This window comes from Salvelinus alpinus, chromosome 25, assembly GCF_045679555.1.
Source record: "Salvelinus alpinus chromosome 25, SLU_Salpinus.1, whole genome shotgun sequence".
In the NCBI taxonomy this organism is placed as follows: Eukaryota; Metazoa; Chordata; class Actinopteri; order Salmoniformes; family Salmonidae; genus Salvelinus; species Salvelinus alpinus.
Window position 1 is genome coordinate 3758823 of NC_092110.1, and position 23117 is coordinate 3781939.

Consider the following 23117-nt stretch of genomic DNA (forward strand, 5'->3'; position numbering starts at 1 on the left):
TTTCTGAGTTTAGATCTGAGGTTGTGGCAAAGTGTAGACACATTTGCATACACACAAGGGAGTGGTGTGAGGGATGAATACCCTTTTTAAATGTACTCATAAGATTTCATAAACAGATTTTAATATTTTCAGATGTATTCATGTCGTCTTTATACTTTTATCTAGTTGTAGGGTTGGTAAATTCCATTTCAATTCAGGAATTTAAAACGGAAGAATTGGAATGGAATTGACCCCAATCATGTGTTCTAAATCACCCCTTAAATGTGTCTGCATGCTTTATGTGGTTGGGGTTGGGGTGAATTCCATTTGAACTTTGTCAGTTCAGTTGACTGCCTGTGTGTTTGTACTGGAAGCCTGTAGTCTGACGAGACAGGGCATATAATGAGGTAGTGTTTATTTCTCTGTTCTGACTGATGACAGTAATAGCCTCATTCGAGTGCTCACAACAACCCCTGTCATGTGCTGTATCAGGCTAAAGAGGACATACTGTAGCCTACGTACAGTACAGTTAGGAACCACAGCTAACGGCATGAAATATTACATCGAAGGGCGTTTTGAGCTACAGTTTGAATCCGAGTTCGATTATTTGATACATCCAACGTTTACTGGACAAAATGTGTTTATTGGACAAAAATGCTCAAGTTAAATCCATTTCTGATTATCATGAAGCATCACTTGTGTGTACCAATCATCATATTATTTTCGCTTTGGTCTTCTTACATGCGAGAGGAAACAATAGCCGCTCTAACTGCGACGTGAATAGGCTATATTCAGTAGCCTATATCCCTCCCCTAATCTACATTGGATGAGCTCATAAATGCGCTGCTACTCACAATTTTTCAAAGATATAAAATTGTATTTGTCACATGCTTCATAAACAACCGGCTTAGACCGACGGTGAAATGCTTACTTGTGTCCTTTTTCAACAATGCAGAGCTAAAGATTGAAGCAACTATATAAAAAATAGTGATACGAGGAATAAATACACAGTGAATAACAATAATGAATAAATTTTTTTTTTTTTTTTAGATATAGCTATTTAGATATAGATATAGCTATTTACAGAGTACCAGTACCGAGTCGATGTGCAGGGGTATGAGGTAATTGAGGTAGCTAAGTACATATAAGTAGGGGTAAAGTGACTAGGTAGATATTAGACTGAGCTGTAGCAGCAACGTATGTGGAGCAGTAGGCGCAGCGTATGTGGTGAGTGTAAAAGTGTGTGTGTGTGTGGCGTCAGTATGCATGTGTGCGCATGTTATGTGCGTGTGGGCATACAGAGTGTTGTGAGTGTGTGGGTAGAGTCCTTTGTGTGTGCATAGTCAGTGCAAGAGTTAGTTGAAAAAATGGGTTGATGCAGGTAGTCCAGGTAGCCATTTGATTAGTCATTTAGCAGTCTTGTTTAGCATTCGGAAAGTATTCAGACCACTTACCTTTTTCCACATTTTGTTACTTTAGACTCATTCTAAAATTGATTAAATATTTTTTTTCTCTTCGATCTGCACACAATACCTCATAATGACAAAGCAAATACAGATTTCTAGAAATGTTTGCAAATGTATACAAATAAAACCTTATTTACACAAGTATTCAGACCCTTTACTGTGAGACTCGAAACTGAGTTAACATCCTGTTTCCATCGATAATCTGCAGCACTGAAGGTCCCTAAGAAAACAATGGCCTCCATCATTCTGAACAGGAAGAAGTTTGGAACCTCCAAGACTCTTCCTAGAGCTGGCCGCCCAGCCAAATTGGTCAGGGAGGTGACCAAGAACCCGTTGGTCACTCTGCCAGAGCTCCAGAGTTCCTCTGTGGAGATGAGAGAACCTTCCAGAAGGGTTAGCCAGAGCCCGGACAGCCAGAGCCCGGACTTGAACCCGATCGAACATCTCTTGAGAAACCTGAAAATAGCTGTGCTGCGACGCTCCCCATCCAACCTGACGGAGCTTGGGAGGATCTGCAGAGAAGAATGGGGGAAACTCCACAAATACAGGTGTGCCAAGCTTGTAGCGTCATACCCAAGAACACCCGGCTGTAATTGCTGCCAAAGGTGCTTCAACAAAGTACTGAGTAAAGGGTCTGAATACTTATTTAAAGGTTTTTTTAGAATTTTTTTATACATCTTTGCTTTTTCGTTATGGTATATTGTGCGTAGATTGAGGAGGGAAAAACAGCTTTAAGCAATTTTAAGAATAATGCTGTAATGTAACAAAATGTGGAAAGTCAAGGGGTCTGAATACTTTCAGATTGCACTATAGCTTTGGGGTAAAAGCTGTTCAGGGTCCTGTTGGTTCCAGACTTGGTACACTGGTACCGCTTGCCTTGTGGTAGCGGAGAGTACAGTATGGTTTGGGTGGCTGGAGTCTTTGACAATTTTTTGGGGCCTTCCTCTGACACCGCCTGGTATAGATGTCCTGGATGGCAGGGAGCTCGGCCCCAGTGACGTACTGTGCCGTACTCACCACTTTCTGTAGCGCCTAGCGGTCGGTTGCCTTGCAGTTGCTTTACAGTCAAGATGCTCTCAATGGTCCAGCTGTAGAACAGCTTCATACTATTTGTCAAACATAGAGAATTGATACTGTATACTGGTTGTTGGGGTTGGATTAGCATGAGGTGTGGGGAGTCCGTGGGTGGCTTGACTTTTTTTGTGTCTTACTCATTCATAGAAAAAGGTTATGTCCAAATCGGATGTTGGGTACTATATTTATTGAATATTATCTGAATCCTATGACTTAAAATGGCCAATTTAGGTGCAATCAATTAGCTTAATTTCTCAGAGATGTGTTTCAGGAATGCCAGTCTTACCCGTTTCTAACAACAGAAACCATTTCAGAACAATTTGAGATGGTGGGTGTCATGAGTAACAACTTAAACATGAACTCATAAAAACAGCAGCACTTTGCTGTATTCATTGAGTGTCTCTCTAGTTATGGTTTTAAACGTTTTGAAATCTCACAAATAAACTTTGCTATAGCTTTCTTTTATGCCTGCTACATTACTGCAGACACGGTTATCTGAGCCATCTGATTGGCTAGTGGTAGGTCTATAGTGCACTTGATTTGCTCTCCGGGCCCCCTGGGAAGGCAGAATTTGTACCTTAAGACATATGAAATAGTTAAAAATGGCAAAATGTGTCTACCCGGCACGCAGGGCAGCTGAATTGGTTGCACCTACCGTCAACAGCCCAAGACTAATATATATATATTTTTTTTTTAAACCCAAATAGCACGCAGCTTAGAGGGCACATTGGTGTGGAGTGCAATAGATTGCGTCATTGTGGATCTGTTGGGGTGGTATGCGAATTGGAGTGGGTCCAGGGGTGGCTGCGACGGTGTTGTGAGCCATGACCAGCCTTTAAAAGCATTTCATGGCTATAGAAATGAGCGCTACAGGCTGGTAGTCATTTAGGCAGGTTACCTTGGCATTCTTGGGCACGAGGACTATGGTGGTCTGCTTGAATCAAGTTTTGGTATTACGGACCTCGTCTGTTGAAAATATCAATGAAGACACTTGCCAGCTGGTCAGCGCACGCTCTGAGTATGTGTCCTGGTATTCCACCTGGCCCCGCGGCCTTGCTAATGTTAACCAGTTTAAAGGTCGTACTCACATCAGCTACGGAGAGCGAGATCACACAGTTGTTCGGAACAGCAGGTGCTCTCATGCATGGTTCAGTGTTGCTCGCCTCGAAGCGAGACTAGAAGGCCTTTAGCTCGTCTGATAGGCTTGCATTGCTGGGCAGCTCACGTTGCTAGGTTTCCCTTTGTAATCCTTGATAGTTTGCAAGCCCTGCCACATCCGCCGAGCGTCAGAGCCAGCATAGTAGGATTTGATTTTGGTCCAATATTGACGCTTTTCCCGTTTGATGGCTTGTCGGAGGTCGTATTGGGATTTCTTATAAGCGTCTGTGAAAGTGTCAACTCTAGCGTTTAGCTCAGTGTGGATGTTACCTGTAATCCATGGCTTCTGGTTGGGGTAATTCCTACTGACAGAGCTAGTGTAACTGAGTCAGGTTTGTAGGCCTCCTTGCTCGCACACGCTTTTTCAGTTCTGCCTACAAATTTTCTATGGAATTGAGATCAGGGCTTTATGATGGCCACTCCAATACCTTGACTTTGCCACAACTTTGGAAGTATGCTTGGGTCATTGTCCATTTGGAAGACCCATTTGCGACCAAGCTTTAACTTCCTGACTGATACCTTGAGATGTTTCTCTGATATATCCACATAATTTTCCATCCTCATTTCCATGTCATCTATTTTGTGAAGTGCACCAGTCCCTCCTGCAGCAAACGACCCCCACAACCTGATGCTGCCACCCCTGTGCTTCACGGTTGGGATGGTGTTCTTCGGCTTGCAAGCGTCCCCCTTTTTCCTCCAAATGTAACGATGGTCATTATGGCCTAACAGTTCTATTTTTGTTTCATCAGACCAGAGGACATTTCTCCAAAAAGTACGATCTTTGTCTCCATGTGCAGTTGCAAACTGCACATTTTTTATCGCGGTTTTGGAGCAGTGGCTTCTTCCTTGCTGAGAGGCCTTTCAGGTTATGTCGATTATATAGGACTCGTTTTACTGTGGATATAGATACTTTTGTACCTGTTTCCTCCAGCATCTTCACAAGGTAAGGATGTTCTGTTCTGGGATTGATTTGCACTTTTCTCGCCCAAGTACGTTTATCTCTAGGAGACAGAACGCGTCTCCTTCCTGAGCCGTATGATGGCTGCGTGGTCCGATGGTGTTTATACTTGCATACTATTGTTTGTACAGATGAACGTGCTACCTTCAGGCGTTTGGAAATTGCTCCCAAGGATGAACCAGACTTGTGGAGGTCTACAATTTTTTTTTCTGAGGTCTTGGCTGATTTCTTTTGATTTTCCCTCGATGTCAAGCAAAGAGGCACTGCGTTTGAAGGTAGGCCTTGAAATACATCCACAGGTACACATCCAATTGACTCAAATGATGTCAATTAGCCTATCAGAAGCTTCTAAAGCCATGACATTTTCTATAATTTTCCGAGCTGTCAATTTTCCAAGCTGTCCAAGCACAGTCAACTTAGTGTACGGTAACTTCTGACCCACTGGAATTGTGATACAGTGAATTCTAAGTGAAATGATCTGTCTGTAAACAATTGTTGGGAAAATGATTTGTGTCATGCACAAAGTAGATGTCCTAACCGACTTGCCAAAACTATAGTTTGTTAACAAGAAATTTGTGGTGGTTGAAAAAGGAGTTTTAATGACTCCAACCTAAGTGTACGTCAACTTCCGACTTCAACTGTATTAAGGGAATAGGGTGCCATTTGGAAGAAGTGGCAGTATCAATATGGGGATATCAAAATGTGATTCAGCAGCATAGTCTCTGTCAATGATGCCATCTCCTAGTCCCTGTTATGCAGTGTAAGCATAACGATAGAATACAATGCCAATTCGATTACAAAGACATTGACACATGGTTATTCCACTGAACAAAAATTTTAACACAACATGCAACAATTTCAAAGATTTTACTGAGTCGTTAACTACGGTTAATATGGAAATCAGTCAGTTGAAATAAATTCAGGCCCTAATCTATGGATTTCACATGACTGGGAATACAAATATGCATCTGTTGGTCACATACCTTAAAATAAAAGGTAGGGGCGTGGATCAGAAAACCTGTCAGTATTTGGTGTGATGCCATATGCGCTATCTGCCCGGTATAGTTGAAACGGCGATTCATCTGAGAAGTGCACACTTCTGTAGCGTGCCAGTGGCCGTCGAAGATGAGCATTTGCCCACTGAAGTTGATTACGACTCCAAACTGCAGTCAGGTTAAGACCCTGGTGAGGACGATGAGCATGCAGATGTGCTTCCCTGAGATGGTTTCTGACAGTTTTTGCAGAAATTCTTTGGTTGTGCAAACCCACAGTTTAATCAGCTGTCTGGGTGGCTGGTCTCAGACGATCCCGCAGGTGAAGAAGCCGGATGTGGTCCTCGGCTGGCATGGTTACACGTGGTCTGCGATTGTCAGCCCGGTTGGTCATACTCCCAAATTCTCTGAAACAACGTTGGTGGCTTATGGTAGAGAAATTCTGGCAACAACTCTAGTGGAAATTCCTGCAGTCAGCATGCCAATTGCATGCCTGCTTAACTTGAGACATCTGTGGCATTGTGTTGTAACAAAACTGCACATTTTAGAGTGGCCTTTTATCGCCCCCAGCACAAGGTGCACCTGTGTAATGATCATGCTGTTTATTCAGCTTCTTGATATGCCACACACTAACAAGGACGTATGCAAATTTGTTAACAAAATTTGAGAGATAATATTTTTGTGCATATTGAAAATGTCTGGGATCTTTTCTTTCAGCTCATGAAACTTGGGACCAACACTATATGTTGCTTTTTTTTTTTTCAGTGTATATACTGTACATTAAGGCCGGGCTGTTGTTTTATCTTAATCATATCACAATCAACTTTGACCAGTTGATTGTAGACACAAATACAATATTTTTTTGTATACTTAAAAAAACAAAATATTTTATACAAATATGCAAATTAGGTGCTATCTGATAAATGCACATCTTATGCATATTTTTTTCCCGGTATAGTGAAGACATCAAAACTATGAAATAACACACATAGAATCATGTAGTAACCAAAAAAGTGTTAAACAAATCTAAATATATTTGAGATTCTTCAAAGTAGCCACCCTTTGCCTTGACGACAGCGTTGCACACTTGGCATTCTCTCAACCAGCTTCATGAGGTAGATGCAAAAATGTAATTTCAGCCTGTGGTGCCTGGCCTTAAATTATTTCAGCCAGGCTCTGTTGGACAGTGAACCGGTATCACTATATTATTAATTTTATAAATCCATTTTGGGAGATGAAAATCCCAAAAGACATTTGCAGGAGATGAGTCTGCAAAAGTCCTGAAATTTTCCCCATCTTTTTCTTCAGCCAATACAACAAAGGGCACTAAGGAACACAATAGTAGGAAGTCTTTGCAGAGTCATGTGTAGGTCTGGAGGTCCTGGGTTTCTGTCAAGGAAAAGGCGCCTCCTACTGTTCCTGATAATTTATGGTACACTGAGACGTGTCTATGATCCCGCAGCGGCTCAACTTGATCCTGTTGACTGTGGTGAGGTCAAAGAGAACTGTAGCTGCGTCACAATGCTTCTCCCCCCTCGCTATGCCTCTGGGGTCACAGCTGAGGAGGTCTGGAGAGTGTAGGGGTCATGGGCAACTGGGGAGAGGCAAGGACACGTTCGGTCTGGCCGCTGGTCACAAACACACTTTGCTGGTTCTCGACCACTGCACATTCCTATGGCTTCTGATGTTGATGTCGTAAAAAACAATGGTCAGTTTGCTTGTCTTCTGTTGTACTGTATGCACTGAATGTGAGTCTAATGTGATGGCTTGTGCTGCCTCTCTGTAACATGTAGATCCTTACTATGTGGCGAGGTAGGACTTCCTCGCTGCTCTTACGGACTATGTCTTCTCTGTTTTAGGATGGCTCATTTGGAACCTTTGAGGACTTGGCTCAGGAGTACTCAGAGAATTACAGCACTTCTCTCGCTGACGTCCAAGACAGAATGGAGGAGATCTGCAAACGCAAACTTGTACAAGTTGCAGAATCAGAGATGGTACGATCATATATTACATGTTCAGTGAGCTACAGAATACGTTTTTTTCCATCTGTGGATATGTCCATCTGTGGATACCCGCTTTGCACAGACTTCATTCTAATTAAAAGGATGTGGAGGAAGCGTTTTTCATTTAAATCCTCTAATATGTGTGTGAGTTTAGGGTGACATGTTACAATTTTGTCCCTTTGATTTATCAAGATATTTATGTTTTGAAATGCTGATTGAATCAGATGTTGTCATTCCTTAATTTGCCTCTGTGCGTTTCAGGAAAAGGTTGAGTTAGTGCCCACATCACTGCAGCTTCGCTCACCGATCCAGGTGACGGACTCCTATTCCCCCTATTGGTTTTGACCCTATTGTATGTTAACCCTCTGGGAGGAGGGATTTCCTCAGCCCTGATCCTGCAGACATAAGAGCTGCTATGAACCAGATCACAGCCCTGTCATTGTAGCATTATAACATCTTGGTTTTCCTTGATCACAAATTCCCGTTTCACTGTCTATAATGGAAACTCTGTGGCCTTGTTTTTTGAAATGCATACTGTTAATGTGTCCGGAAATAACGTTTTTAAAAATGTACCCGAGGAATGTGCACTGTAGCCTTTTTGTGGCCAATGAGATACACATTAAGAGTTCCAAACCAATATGCCGGCCAGTGAGCTAGACTGTGGTTCCTCTAAGTTTGTCAGTTTCCATTGCCTGCCTGCCTGTCTGACTGCAGTGTTCTGTTCTCTACAGGATTCGCTAGGGCTGAGTAGCAGTAGCGCTGTGTCCACTCCTGAGACAGAGAGAAGGTAAGACCATAGAGATACTAAAGCTGTTATTCTGTAGTCGTCAACGGTATTGTCTCCCCTTTGTGTGGAGTGTATCGTGCGTTATATTGTGATGTCCTTATACTGTATGTAGTTAAATTGGTGTTGTTGATCAGTGAAGTAGGAAAGTCTTTCTAGAAATTGACAAACTCCTGGGAGGTATTTGGGCGACTCTACAGAAGTGGTGTATATTGCTGACCCACCCCAAAGAAACTAAAATGGTTAAGTCTCCAGACTTACTTCATGATATATGTTCTAATTAATTCCAAGGCAATAACAAACATATTTTTAAATGAATATAGTACAAAGTCATTGTTTATACACCCATTTCTATTGAGGTGGAGGTCCCAAACCCTGATTTCCTAAACACAATTCATGATTTTAGACGTAAAAATAATTACACTTATTTCAATAGAACATCTTGAATTGTTATATTATTACATTTGAAAGAAAAGTGACCTAATAATAAGTTGTTTTGTATATTTTTAAGCATGTAAAAAAAAAAAAAGATATGCTTTTTGATGGCACTACCGTAACACCAATTAAAAGACTGCATAATCAATGTGCCTTAAGCCACACCGATACAAATATCACCAGGTGATGGGATTGCACCACTCTCCAGCATGGCCACATGGTGAGTAGTCTTACCTGCAAACATTGTGGAGAGAATTTGTGAGCAAGTTGCTAAATCTTCATGTCTTTTTAAGAGGTGTCCCCACCGAACATCTAATATTTCAAGAAATATGTAAAGTACGGTTTTGAGACAAAAATATATGTTTGCTGGGATGTATATCTGATACATTTTAAAGCTAGCCAGGCATATGCTCGCTATGGGGATTCAATAAATGGATGCACACTTACCCCACCAGATATGCCACCAGGGGTCTTTTCACAGTCCCCAGGCCCAGAACACATTCAAGGAAACGTACAGTATTATACAGAGCCGTGAGTGCATGGAACTCCCTTACATCTTATATAGCAACGTGAACAGCAAACCTGGTTTTAAAACAATAAAGCAACACCTCACGGCACAATGGCTCTCCCCCATGTGACCTACTTGTGTGTTAACTGATAGATGCACACACACACTACATCTTAATGTTTTTAAATGTATGCAAACTGTAAAGTCTTTTGTCAAGGTATTTTTGGTTATATGTCTGACCCCAGTAAGACTAGCTGTCGCTAATGGGGATCCTAATAAATCCAAATCCAATCTACTTCCCCTGAGAAAGACCAACTTTTTATGTCTCTGCGTACAGTTTGAAGGAAGTTGCTCGTTTTTTTTTTTTTTTTTTTACATGGGAATTTAACCGCAAAAGGTATTTTTGTGTACTATGTCATCACGCACATCCTTTTATCTGCAACAAGTGAATTTGATGGAAACACAGCTATGGTGGAAAAATGTGCATATTTTTTTATGCAGATTTGAGAATATTTTCATTAAAATCTGTCGCCAATTGGATGGAAACCTAGTTTATGATTGACTCTTGATTGTTAGTCCACTGTATTATTTTACATTTGTTTCTTTATCTTAAATGTTCTACATTTAAACACACAGATAATTATTTAAATGTTTGATTATGTTTAGAATTATTGAAGGACAGGGACATCCATAAGGTGCCAACATGTCAAAGTACAGCAGCCAGTCAGAGGACAGAGTTTAAAAACGGACCCTGTGCAATATCAAGAATATCTGATATAGAAATAAATGCTAGAAGGAAGGAAGCGGGAAAGTAAAATTTCGCGAAATATTTATCCGAGAGGGACAAGAGCTACACGAGCAAGAGGGCAGGAGTGAAAAGGCAGAGACGCAGACAGAAAGACGTGTCTTTTAATGATGTGAATCACATGTGCCCCATTCGATATGGAAGCAATTAAATTCTAAATGTTTACGACAGGTCACAACCGAACAAAATGTCACTACCAACGCGCCTGATATTTTGCCACAAATAAGATGGGAAAAGTGACCATTTTAAAAATTGATCAACATAACCCAGAGAACCCAGAGACTCTGTGGGGATGTCCGCCATCCGATCTCCCGGGTGGCGCAGTGGTCTAGGGCACTGCATCGCAGTGCTAGCTGCGCCACCAGAGTCTCTGGGTTCGCGCCCAGGCTCTGTCGCAGCCGGCCGCAACCGGGAGATCCGTGGGGCGACGCACAATTGGCATAGCGTCGTCCGGGTTAGGGAGGGTTTGGCCGGTAGGGAGGGTTTGGCCGGTAGGGATATCCTTGTCTCAGTATGTAAAAAAATGTAATAAAATGTATGCTCTCTACTGTAAGTCGCTCTGGATAAGAGCGTCTGCTAAATGACTAAAATGTAAATGTAAATTAGATGTGAAGTCATTCAATCCATACGTTGCGGATTCATTCATAAAATCAACATTGAACATTTTACAGAGAAAAATAGAGACAGTATTTCTCTAAATTACATTTTAAGATTTTTAAAGTCAGTTTAAAAGTCCTGTTTTTACTATTTGGTAAATGTTGTATGCTAATAAAAATGAATCTGTAATCAAAAATGTATCAAAATTCGCTACTGTGCATGGTTCCCCCTTTATTGCAACTTTTCACTGTTTCGGGAGTGACACATTAAGTGGGATGGTAAGGAATTCAGGACAAGATTTCACATATGCAAAGTTTTAGTATTTAACACATACTGTATGTTTCCACCACTTCTGTACAATGAGCCTCATAGGACAGGACAGTCAGTAAGACAGTCATTCCCTTTCATACATTATCCCCGTAGGTCCTGTCTCAAATGGCACCCTATTCACTATTTAGTGCACTTCTTTTGACCAAGGCCCATAGGGTTCTGTCTGGTCAATAGGGTGCCATTTGGCACGCAGCCCCTAGTCAGCGTGAGGAAATGTTTCATACTTCCTGTCCTGATGACCTCCAGCCACCTTTTATGAAGTGTTCCTCTGCTAGTATACCAACAGGAAACGTCCTGTTCTTCCCCCTATTGTGTGTTTGGAGATGGTCATATTGTGAACGCAGGAGAAATAGTGAGAGAAATAAGGGAGGAAAGGAGGAATCTGGGTAATGAGTAATAACATAGTACTATACACTGAGTCAGCGGGGTGTCTGCAACACCAGATTTAAGTTTGTTTACTTGGCTAGATACACCTTAGCTTTAGCATTGTTCAGTGCAAAACAATGAGAGAAGTAGTAGCTCCTGTTAGCATGCTCTAAAAAGTAAGCCCAAATCACCTCAAAGTAACATGACTTTATACAGTATGCTGGTTTTGAGTAGCCACCTCTGAGAAGTGGTTCCCTTCATAAACTACCAGAACACAAGAGCCTTGATTTCTACTAATCTTGCTGAGGGAAAGGTTGTACAGTACTGGGCTTGCTGTGACTTTAGGCAAGGCACCCTCTTGTGATCACCTGTAGAACTGTGTCGATGGGGAATGATAGTTGTTGCTGATGCTAGAGACTATCAGCTGATGTCAGAGGAGAGAGATTGGGAGAGAGAAAGAGTGAGGAGACAGACCGACAGGTAGACAGAGAAAGAGCAAGTGTGAGAGAGTTGGATAGCGAGACCGAACAGCGATAGAGAGAGAGAAATATGAGAGCGAGAGGGTAATGTGGAGGCCACGTGAAGAGCTCTAGTGTTGAAGTGCGTGCAGTCAGTAAAACCCAGGCAGTCGGGGTGTGAAAAGCCTCTATTGTTGTTGAGAGAGCCTCAGTGATCTGACCTCTGTCCAGCAGACTGACAGCGTGATGTTTTCAGATCTGGACTGACCGCTGGGAACGGCCCCCACTAACACTGCACTGTACTGGCCGGGTCCAGTGGCACGAGGGACAGTGCACGTTTGTGAGGGATACGGTAGTGCATATTTGTTAGGGACAGTGCACGCGTCTGTAATTCTTGAACAGGGACAGAGAACTCAGTGGATAAAGGGGTGTTTTGTTCGAAGACGGTACAGTAGGATAGCAGCAGTACAATGAAGAAAATTGCATTGGAGAACAGGTGAGATGATGTCGTCTGTGACCGGACTCTGCACCTTTTTATTTCTTGGATTGTGTTTTTTTTGTTTGTGCCATCTGTCTTGTTTTTGATTCAATCTTGGTTTATTTTTAGGTTGTCCATGCATAAATCAAGTTCTGAGGATGCGTCAGAGGGTATGCTTATTTTTTTCATCATCAGTTCTGTAGTTTGATGTGTCTTGGTCAAATATCATGTAATTACTTGACATTTTAAATTGTAACTACAAACACAACTGTTGTCATTGTGTCTGACTACACATTTACTACAATAGTACCTCATATGAAGATTGAACTTGGACAGTTTTGTTTATCACAATTGAGACACAATTTAATGTGTTATATTTTGGAATGACTACATATGCATAACTTAAAAAACCATCTACATATTTTGAGAGTTTGCTAGGGGTAGCCATTGTATGGGGCAGTGTGTTTTTTTAAAATCTGTTTTAAACCCTACTGTACCTCCTTGTTTAGGAAAATGGGACGGAAAGAGACAGAAAAACAAGTCATTCTGGCAGAATTTCCGGAAGTCGCAGAAAGGTGTCGTGCGGCAGACCACAAGAAGTATGTTTTGGATCCATCCTCCGTCTTTACCCAACATATTTCTGATCACACAAGTCAGGGAACTGTGTCCCATTCTCACTGCATCTGTTTATTTTGGATCTCATTTTGTATTTTTCATGTGTTTATTGAAAGGGACTGCACTGAAATGAAGGTAAAACTGATAAGGGGGATAGTGTATAGGAGAGAGTTGGGACTGGTATTCGATCCCACACGGCATGTGCCGGGGGCGGCGGTAAACATGAATATAAACAAAACGTATTTGCAGATCTCCTGATATACCTGACCATTATTGAAAACTCAATGCCCCCTTTGCTAAAAAATCTTTTCAGAATACTAAAAAATCTCAGTATATAACATTTACGTATAAAAAAACAAAATAATGACAATAGTGAGCGCTTAAAAAAAAAATCCTATCTACAGCAATCATTTAAGTGGACCACAAAAAATATAAAATACTTGCGATGCATAATAAGTGACAACAAATATATAAAGATGACTGTATTCCATTACTCAACCATATGAAAGCAGATCTAATTAAATGGAATAATCTTTCCATAAATCTTACAGGTAGAATAAACCTCTTTTAAAATAGCTTTGCTCCCACAGTTTTTGTAGTCATTTTCGGTAATACAAATTACCCCATAAAATACAGTCTTTTTAAAAAAGTATACTCGGTCATAAGACTTTATGGGCAAATGAAATTCATGGAATTAAAAAGGAAAGTTTTATATCTTCCTAAGTCTGAGGGTGGTTTTAACCTTCCAGACTTGAAATTGTATCAACTCGCCACAGAAGGCTTTTACTTACGACATATAGTTAAATGTATTAAAGAGGAACAATGGGTACATATTGAAGATGCACATGCTCATCCCCAGAATCTTTTTACATGTGTATTTTCAAGGATAAAGCTAAGAACATTAACTTCATAGTTAAGCACACTATAACAATATGGAAGAAAATGAAACATATTCTACAAGAACCAATGTCACATCCCTAAAAACACATCCTTATGGAACAATCCTTGGATAGCGTTTCAGAATTCACAGATAAATTGGTCCACATGGAAAATTAAAGGCATGGAAACCGTAAATGACTTGGTAACAGGAAATACATTTATTTCCGTGACAGAATTGAAGGAATTTTGAAGGAATTTTGAACTGACCAGTTTCAAATACATGCGACTTAAAAGTTACATATCACGAAATGTCCGAGCAACCTTGAGAGAATCTTATTTGAGTCAGAAAAATATGTTCATATGACAGGCAAGATATACAAAACCTTGCAGAGAGCCTATCCAACTGACAATCTCTTAGAAAATATAAACTATTGGAACCAAGAACTATTGTTGGCATAAAATGGAGGGAAAGTTGGCGCTTAACTAACAAAATTACAGTTAACAAAAATGCACCCTTAATACAGTATAAACTAATGTATAGAATGTATTACAGAAAATTCACAAATTCTACAGCACAATGGCAGAGTCATGTTGTAAGTGTAAAACTAATAAGACTCAATAATCCATGCTTTCTGGGAATGCTATGAAGTCTGGAAGTTGTGGGCGGAGTATTACATAACTATTACAATCTAAATGTACTTTTAATCTGTCTGCATACTTCAAGACATGTGATATGGGGGTGTAGTGAGATACCCGATGGGTGGGACGATTCTCTTCTAATCGCTCGTCTTGAGAAAACCTTTACTAAAAACGTAGAATTCAATGAATCCGCCATCATTAACACAATGGACAAATCAAACGATTGATTATTTAACTATTGAAAGTGCGTGGGCTACGGAGAGAAACAAAATGGTGCAGTTTCAGGCCATGTGGCGAACAATGCAGGCACTAGGGATGGCGTGTGAGCATGTGGGTCTGGGCAGAAGGGATGTAGTCGTCGTTTGCGTTGAAGTTGTTGTTCATATATGTTTGTATTTGGTGTGGGGGGGGGGAATAATACATTTAAATGTGATAAATAAATAAGTGTTGAAATGCACCATCTCATTTTCAATAGTATAAAAAAAATGTAAAAAAATGCACACTACTTAGTTGTCGGCCTATTAGTAGTTGTACAACTTTTTTGTTAAATGTAAGTTTAAAATACGTATTATTATTTCATTGTTATTAGACAGTAGTTGCCATATTATTATTGTTACTAAGTATAGTGTGCATTTATTTACATATTACTAACAAAAACAACTGCTACAACTACTAATACAACTAAGTACCTATAATATATACAGTACATACATATTTACAAATATCTACACATGTTGATGTTTCTATTAGTTAAAGACACAGTTTGTTCCTAACATTTGAAAAAGGCTTTTCTTCAATTCCCCGTGTTCTATTTACCAGGTGAGGACATAGGTTTTGTAGCCAGTGACATCACTATGAGTGATGAAGAGCGCATCCAGCTGATGATGATGGTCAAGGAGAAGATGATAAGCGTGGAGGAGGCCTTGGCAAGGGTACGATGTCACTTCCGGTCTTCCTACTGTATGTAGTTTCCTCCAGATACTGTACTGGATCTCTCTTCTCAGGATGTACTGTAGGAGTCCTCTGCAATTACTGGATATTGAGCACCTCAGTAGGATTTATAACGAGGGAATACAAGTCTGATTGGATCACGTATTTATTGTGCTTCTTTAGCTCTTATAGTGCCATATTTGGATACTTATGGAGTCTCCTTCTCCTCTCTTCTCTCCCCTCTCCTCCTCACAGCTGAAAGAGTTTGAGAGCCAGAGCCGACAGAACTGCAGTACTGATCTTACAGAATGGCCTGATGCTCCCAGTCCAACCGTGAACGAGTCCTCCAACTGCAACGTGAGTGTCGCTGATAACTCACGGATATAAGTGGTGTCGCTCTGTATGGATTTGGTGTGTTTGGTGTATACCCTATGAGCTCATCGTTCTGCCATCTAACACGGCTAGTGAGGTGTTTATGCCCCCCTCTGTCTCTCTCTGTGTGTGTGTAACCTGCAACCTGCCCACTCCAGGCCCTTTCCCCAACAGGCGGTCCTCTATTCATCCCAGTCAAAGCACCTGCTAACCCCCTATTGTGTTGCTGTGAGTGGGTAGATTCATCACTGTGCTGTGTTATGCAGGCCACAGCTCTTTTCTGCATGGTCGGGGTGATTAGGGGGCTCAGGTCCAGCCCACATATTTCAGATTCATCTGGATGGCCTCACTCTGTTTCTCGCTCTGTCATCTCTTCGCACGGGCCGTTTTCTCTATCCTCCCACTGTCACTTAAAAATAATAATAATCGTAAACCTAATTCTCTGTTTGTAGCGTGTCCCCATCAAAACCAAAGTGTTGGCGCTTTTGAGCTTTAAATTGACGCACATTTTCCTGGAGACTTCACTCGTTTTCCTGCTAGTTCTTGGCTCCATGTCGTAGCTACAGCTTCTGACTTCAACTTTATCTTCCAATTATTACGAAAAATACTTTGAACTGTTCTTTATCATTCTTTGAGTTTGCTCAAGAAGAATTTACAACTATAGTTCTGTAAATAATAGAGTACTCTCTCAAATACTTTTAATCTTTTTTTTGCCAAGATGAAACCTGCTCTAGACAGGCAGAATAGGCATTCTATTTAATGGTTCAAGATGCTATGCGTACTGTGATATAGCCTGTATGAAAGCCCCTGTATATTTGTACGGTGGACATTTTCTCACCGAGATGATCTGTGACAAGAAGACAAGATGAGCCCATGTGGTCAGATGTCTGCTAGGCTATATTTTAAGAAATGATAACCGTGGTTTCTGTTTCTCCTCTGGTCCACAGCTGTAGCTTTCACACATGGTTTCTTTCTCACTAACTCTGGTGAGCTGTAGCCCATTCAGTATGTCATCATAAGCGTATAAAAAGGCGTGGGAAAGCGTCTGATTTTATAGCTGTGGCGTGCTGAACTATTGATCCACTGTGAATAAACTGATGGTTTTTTTTTCTGACCACTGTCCCAGGCACTACATATGAGATGGTATTTTGGTCTGACACTTCTAACTGCTCTGACCTTTTTTCATGTAGATGGGGTATTCCAGCTTGCAAACCTTTCGTTTTCTAGCACAAACCCCTGAGTCAAACAGGCCGACCACAGTGCCTATACATAGACTGCAGGTCTACACTCTGGTTAGATACTTCATTATTTATATTGAGGTCATATGCTGCATGCAGTCTCTACCTTAACAATAATAGAGCTATGTTCTCATTATGCATTTCTCGGAAAGGGTGAAGAATCGTACTAATACTAACTTCACTTATAAACAGGTCAAATAAACATTCAAATGTACATTATTGTCACAGGTTCCATTTTCCTAGTTTTAAGGCTTCAGAGCTACCGACTTGACTCTTTATCATCCTTACCCACTTTTAACTGGGTCTCCTCTCCTTCCAACCCGGTTCGTCTGTTCTCTTCAGTCATGTGAGCAGTCGGATGGTGAACAGGAGGAGTCCGGGACGTTCAGACGTCTCCATAAGCTGGTCAGCTCCAGTCGTAGGGTCCGCAGGAAACTCCTCAGGATCGACGAGTCCAAGAAGCCTGGGTCTGACGGTGAGACGGGTAACTGCAGGAGTCTTATGACAAGCCCAAACACTCTTAGTCCTCATAGGAGAACCCTATTGAGAACCCTATGTGGAAAGGGTTCTACCTGGAACTATAAGGGTTCTACCTGGAACCAAAAGGGGTTCTTCAAAGGGTTCTCCTATAGGGACAGCCAAAGAACCTTTTTTGGTTCTAGATAGCACCTTTTTTTCAACAAGTGTAGGGTGAAGATTAGGGCAAGACCATAGTGCACCAGATATGATTTGGACAAGTCCCATTAGGGTCCAGATGTGAACCTTTTTAAATAGTCTGTAGTCTATAGCCAACAAACTGTTGTTGTTCTCTAGAGGTCTTCATTTGGCTTGTTTAAAAAAAAGACTACTACTACTAATCCAAGTTGAGTTGTCATCCATTACACATCACATTGTCTTGCGATTCCCTGACTCTGCCACAAACCTGTCCTTACTCCTGTCACCTCCCCTGTCCCTCCCAGAGTCTCTGACTATGGTCGGGCCTGTCCCAGGTGATGCCATGTCCTCTCTGTCCCTGTACTCTGGGGTTCAGAGGAAGCAGTCTGGCGCGTTTCACCACGATGACTCCCTGGCCTCCGCCTTGCGCGACCAGCTGACTTATGACCTCCGAGACTCGGACAGTCTGACCACCTCCCCCTCCTCCTCCTCCTTGGACACCTGCAGCAGCAACACACACACCCACAGCCTGGATACGGTCTCCAGCACCAGCCAGCGACTGTCCACAGCCTTCAGTAAGACAGGTGAAGAAAGTCACACAATTTTCTTCAGGACAATAACCCTTTCTATTAAGATGTGTTGCTATGACAAAATTGAAACTAAGCTTCAATTGCTACTTATATCCCAGTTATTTTTTATGTGATCTTTTTTTGGTTCCAAGCACCCTTCATTTGTTTTAAGCAAGATGATAAGAGTTGAGCACATTCTCTCCTTTTACCTGATGATGCAGGAGGATCCAGCCCAGCCTGTAGCCCAGGGAGATACCCGGACACAGGCCCCAGCGGCGACGTGAGGGCCGGGGGTAGTGGTTCCTCCCTGTCAGAGATAGAGGTTGGTGGTGGAGAGGATGGACCCAGGATGGCCCGGTCAGTCACGGATGGAGAGATCAGGAGAGTAATCGGCCCACTCAGCTACCATGGGGTGAGTAATGTTTGGCCGGATCCCAAATGGCAACCTATTCTCTATATAGTGCACTACCAACATGGCTCTTGTCAAAAGCAGAACACTATATTAGGGAATAGGGTGCCGTTTAGGAATTAGTGTATGCACTGTGTAGTTTCTATATCTTTAGTCAGGGACAGTTTAGCCTGGGTGCCAGTCTGTTTCTGCTCCCTTGCCAACTCCTTATGGAATTGTAATGTTTGGCTTGACAATGACAGCAATTGCGTTAGCATGAGCACAAACAGATCTGGGAACAGGCTAGGACCGGTTGGATGTTCACTCAGTCCAAAACTATCGTCAAAACTATCGTCACAATGAACCACACTGTCGCATGTGCTTGGTTTGATGAACCTGTCAATATCTCCATTTGGAAGTGATAGTTTTAAGGTGGTTTATTGATTTCCTCCTTTGTGTCACAGAGAACCTGTAGCTTTGGTGGGTTTGATCTGACCAACCGGTCTCTGCACATGGTCACCGGAGATCAGGATCTCACTGTAAGTAGTCTAACAATCAGTTGAATCATTGAGTTGGGATTTTTTGTTTTCCAATGCTTTTGTTTCCAGACCTCCCATACTTCATACTAATTTTAGAACAAAGATGGGGATGCCAGTGTGAAAGGCGTAGTCAAGTCTCCACAGACGAACCATCGAATCTCTTTGGGCAAGAAAGTGAAGTCCGTGAAAGAAACCATGAGAAAACGCATCTCCAAGAGATACCACTGCGCTCTCTCTGAACAGGTACGTCAGACTTGATGCAAATCGTACGCAAAATGACCCAATGGTCAAACCGTACTTACAATCTAGCTCGTGTCCCTGGTGGCAATTCGTTGGAGTTGGTTCATGACGATTGAGAGATTAAGCTGGAGGGAACGTGTAGTAACCATGTAATAAATCTGTAGTTTCGTCTTCTTGCCTTCCAGTTAAGCCCAGACCGTATGTCCAGCGGGCCCCAGTCCCCCCACAGCCACACAGACACAGACTCACTGGAGAAACCCAAGCTGAAGGCTGGAGGGTCAGTGGAGAGCCTGAGGAGCTCCCTCAGTGGACAGAGCTCCATGAGTAAGTACCACCTGTGTTTGGGGGTAGGTGTTGGGGGTCTGTCTGGGTCCACATTTATTTGTCTTGTATGTGGCCTATACTCAGCTTAATTCCAAAGTGAACCTGTTATTTACAGTGACCAGCAGGCAGAACAGACAACTCTTGCATGTTCATTTTCCAGAGATCTCGATGTGGTTTAGATCCTTTGAACGACCCTCATCTCTTGTTGTCTGCAGGTGGTCAGACAGTGGGCACCACAGACTCCTCCAACAGCAACAGAGAGAGTGTGAAGTCTGAGGATGGAGAGGAGGATGAACTTCCCTACAGAGGACCCTTCTGTGGTCGAGCTATGGTGCACACTGACTTCACCCCCAGCCCCTACGACACGGACTCTCTCAAACTGAAGGTAACACACACACACACACACACACACACACACACACGTATATTATCATTATCCAAATGGACCAATCACAGTGTTTGTTCTTGTTTTGCAGAGAGGTGATGTGATTGACATCATCAGCAAGCCTCCAATGGGGACGTGGATGGGCCTGCTGAACAGTAAGGTGGGAACATTTAAGTTCATCTACGTAGACGTTCTGGCTGAGGAGGAAGACAAACCTAAACACACCCGACGGAGGAGGAAGGGACGGCAGCCCAAACCCACCTCTGTAGAGGAACTCCTGGAACGCATCAACCTCAAAGTAATGACTAGACTTGTACAGTATAAACACAGACAAACTCACACACTCAACCTCATAGTAACAACCCTACAGTAATTGTAGACACTCACACACTTGAATGCTGTTAATATCCTCCTCCTCTTGTTATATATAGAGTTGAAGTCGGAAATTTACATACACTTAGGTTGTAGTCATTAAAACTCCTTTTTCAACCACTCCACAAATTTCTTGTTAACAAACTATAGTTTTGGCAAGTCGGTTAGGACATCTACTTTGTGCATGACACAAGTCATTTTTCCAACAATTATTTACAGACAGAATATATCAGTTATAATTCACTGTATCACAATTCCAGTGGGTCAGAAGTTTACATACACTAAGTTGACTGTGCCTTTAAACAGCTTGGAAAATTCCAGAAAACGATGTCATGGCTTTAGAAGCTTCTGATAGCCTAATTGACATAATTTGAGTCAATTGGAGGTGTACCTGTGGATGTAGTTCAAGACCTACCTTCAAACTCAATGCCTCTTTGCTTGACATCATAGGAAAATCAGCCAAGAAATCAGCCAAGAACTCAGAATCTTTTTTGTAGACCTCCACAAGTCTGGTTCATCCTTGGGAGCAATTTCCAAATGCCTGAAGGTACCACGTTCATCTGTACAAACAATATTACGCAAGTATAAACACCATGGGACCATGCAGCCATCATACCGCTCAGGAAGGAGACGCATTCTGTCTCCTAGAGATGAACGTACTTTAGTGCGAGAAGTGCAAATCAATCCCAGAACAACAGCAAAGGACCTTGTGAAGATGTTGGAGGAAACCAGTACAAAAGTATCTATATCCACAGTAAAACGAGTCCTATATCGACATAACCTGAAAGGCCGCTCAGCAAGGAAGAAGCCACTGCTCAAAAACCACCTTTAAAAAAGCCAAACTACAGTTTGTAACTGCACATGGGGACAAAGATCATACTTTTTGGAGAAATGTCCTCTGGTCTGATGAAACAAAAATAGAACTGCTTGGCCATAATGACCATCGTTATGTTTGGAGGATAAAGTGGGAGGCTTGCAAGCCGAAGAACACCATCCCAACCGTGGAGCACGGGGGTGGCAGCATCATGTTGTGAGGGTGCTTTGCTGCAGGAGGATCTGGTGCACTTCACAAAATAGATGGCATCATGAGGGGAAATTATGTGGATATATTGAAGCAACATCTCCAGACATCAGTCAGGAAGTTAAAGCTTGGTCGCAAATGGGTCTTCCAAACGGACAATGACCCCAAGCATACTTCCAAAGTTGTGGCAAAATGGCCTAAGGACAACAAACTCAAGGTATTGAAGTGGCCATCACAAAGCCCTGACTTCAATCCTATAGAAAATTTGTGGGAAGAACTGAAAAAGCGTGTGCGAGCAAGGAGGCCTACCAACCTGACAGTTACACCAGCTCTGTCAGGAGGAATGGGCCAAAATTCACCCAACTTATTGTGGGAAGCTTGTGGAAGGCTACCCGAAACGTTTGACCCAAGTTAAGCAATTTTAAAGGAAATGCTACCAAATACTAATTGAGTGTATGTAAACTTCTGACCCACTGGGAATGTGATGAAAGAAATAAAAGCTGAAAGGAATAATTCTCTCTACTATTATTCTGACATTTCACATTCTTAAAATAAAGTGGTGATCCTAACTGACCGAAGACAGGGAATTGTTTCTAGGATTAAATGTCAGGAATGTGAAAAACTGAGTTTAAATGTATTTGGCTTAGGTGTATGTAAACTTCCGACTTCAACTGTAGGTCTTGAAATAAGTCCACAGGTACACTTCCAATTGACTCAAATTATGTCAATTAGCCTATCAGAAGCTTCTAAAGCCATGACTGTGTGTGTGTTGACTACATGACCAAAGCCTTCCCCTATCCTTTGCCCCAGGAGCACCTGCCCACTTTCCTCTTCAACGGCTATGAGGACCTGGATACCTTTAAGCTTCTGGAAGAGGAGGATCTAGACGAGCTTGACATCGGAGATCCTCAACACAGGGCTGTGCTGCTCACCGCTGTGGAGCTTCTGCAGGAGTACGACGGTTAGTACACACACACAGAAACGAACATAGACACCAGAGGATGCTGGTGGGAGGAGCTGTAAGAGGACGGGCTCGTTGTAATGGCTGGAGTGGAATAAATGGAACATTTTCAAACATGGAAACCACGTTTGACTCCGTTCCGTTGACGTCCCTCTGCTGGTGTTGCTGTGTCCTACAGGTAGCAGCGACCCGGACCGTAGCAGCCAGACAGGGGGTTCTCAGGAGAAGCTGTTACTGGACCGCCGGGGCCTCCTGGGGGACTCCCCACGAGACTCTGGCTGCTACGAGAGCAACGAGAATCTGGAGAATGGTAACGACAGCCTGACTCGACTCTGACTCTCCTCTTCTTCATCCTCTTCTTGCTGCCATGGGTCTTTTCCAACCACCTCATTCTCTATCTAAAGGCTATGGGCTCCTAATTTTGGACTGATTTTGGATCAGTTTTGCGTTTTAGATCTAATGAATACGATTATATAGACAGCAGGGGGACCTGATCCTAGATCAGCACTCTTACGCAGAGCTTTTTGAATACAGGCACTGATCTTCTGACTTAATTTTTTTGTTGCAAAAATGTATTTTCCCTTCATTGAAAACGGGGAA

At 42.2% G+C, this 23117-nt stretch overlaps 1 protein-coding gene across 7 annotated transcripts in view; it reads left to right on the top strand.

Annotated features, from left to right (window-relative positions):
* LOC139553227 (SAM and SH3 domain-containing protein 1-like) overlaps window positions 1–23117 on the top strand; it is an 80182-nt gene that overhangs the window by 53375 nt on the left and 3690 nt on the right. For 3 of the 7 annotated variants that reach the window (XM_071365330.1, XM_071365336.1, XM_071365334.1), the window contains exons 2-18: window positions 7487–7621; window positions 7892–7942; window positions 8362–8417; window positions 12521–12561; window positions 12901–12990; window positions 15344–15456; window positions 15710–15811; window positions 17407–17548; window positions 18024–18302; window positions 18509–18699; window positions 19140–19214; window positions 19311–19457; window positions 19640–19778; window positions 19994–20163; window positions 20255–20461; window positions 22367–22517; window positions 22696–22827. In XM_071365330.1, coding sequence (XP_071221431.1) covers window positions 7487–7621; window positions 7892–7942; window positions 8362–8417; window positions 12521–12561; window positions 12901–12990; window positions 15344–15456; window positions 15710–15811; window positions 17407–17548; window positions 18024–18302; window positions 18509–18699; window positions 19140–19214; window positions 19311–19457; window positions 19640–19778; window positions 19994–20163; window positions 20255–20461; window positions 22367–22517; window positions 22696–22827 — 2221 coding nt within the window. Of the gene's footprint in view, window positions 1–7486; window positions 7622–7891; window positions 7943–8361; window positions 8418–11903; window positions 12410–12520; window positions 12562–12900; window positions 12991–15343; window positions 15457–15709; window positions 15812–17406; window positions 17549–18023; window positions 18303–18508; window positions 18700–19139; window positions 19215–19310; window positions 19458–19639; window positions 19779–19993; window positions 20164–20254; window positions 20462–22366; window positions 22518–22695; window positions 22828–23117 lie in introns of those variants that run through there. The other 4 variants (XM_071365332.1, XM_071365331.1, XM_071365333.1 and 1 more) reach the window with 4 other exon arrangements.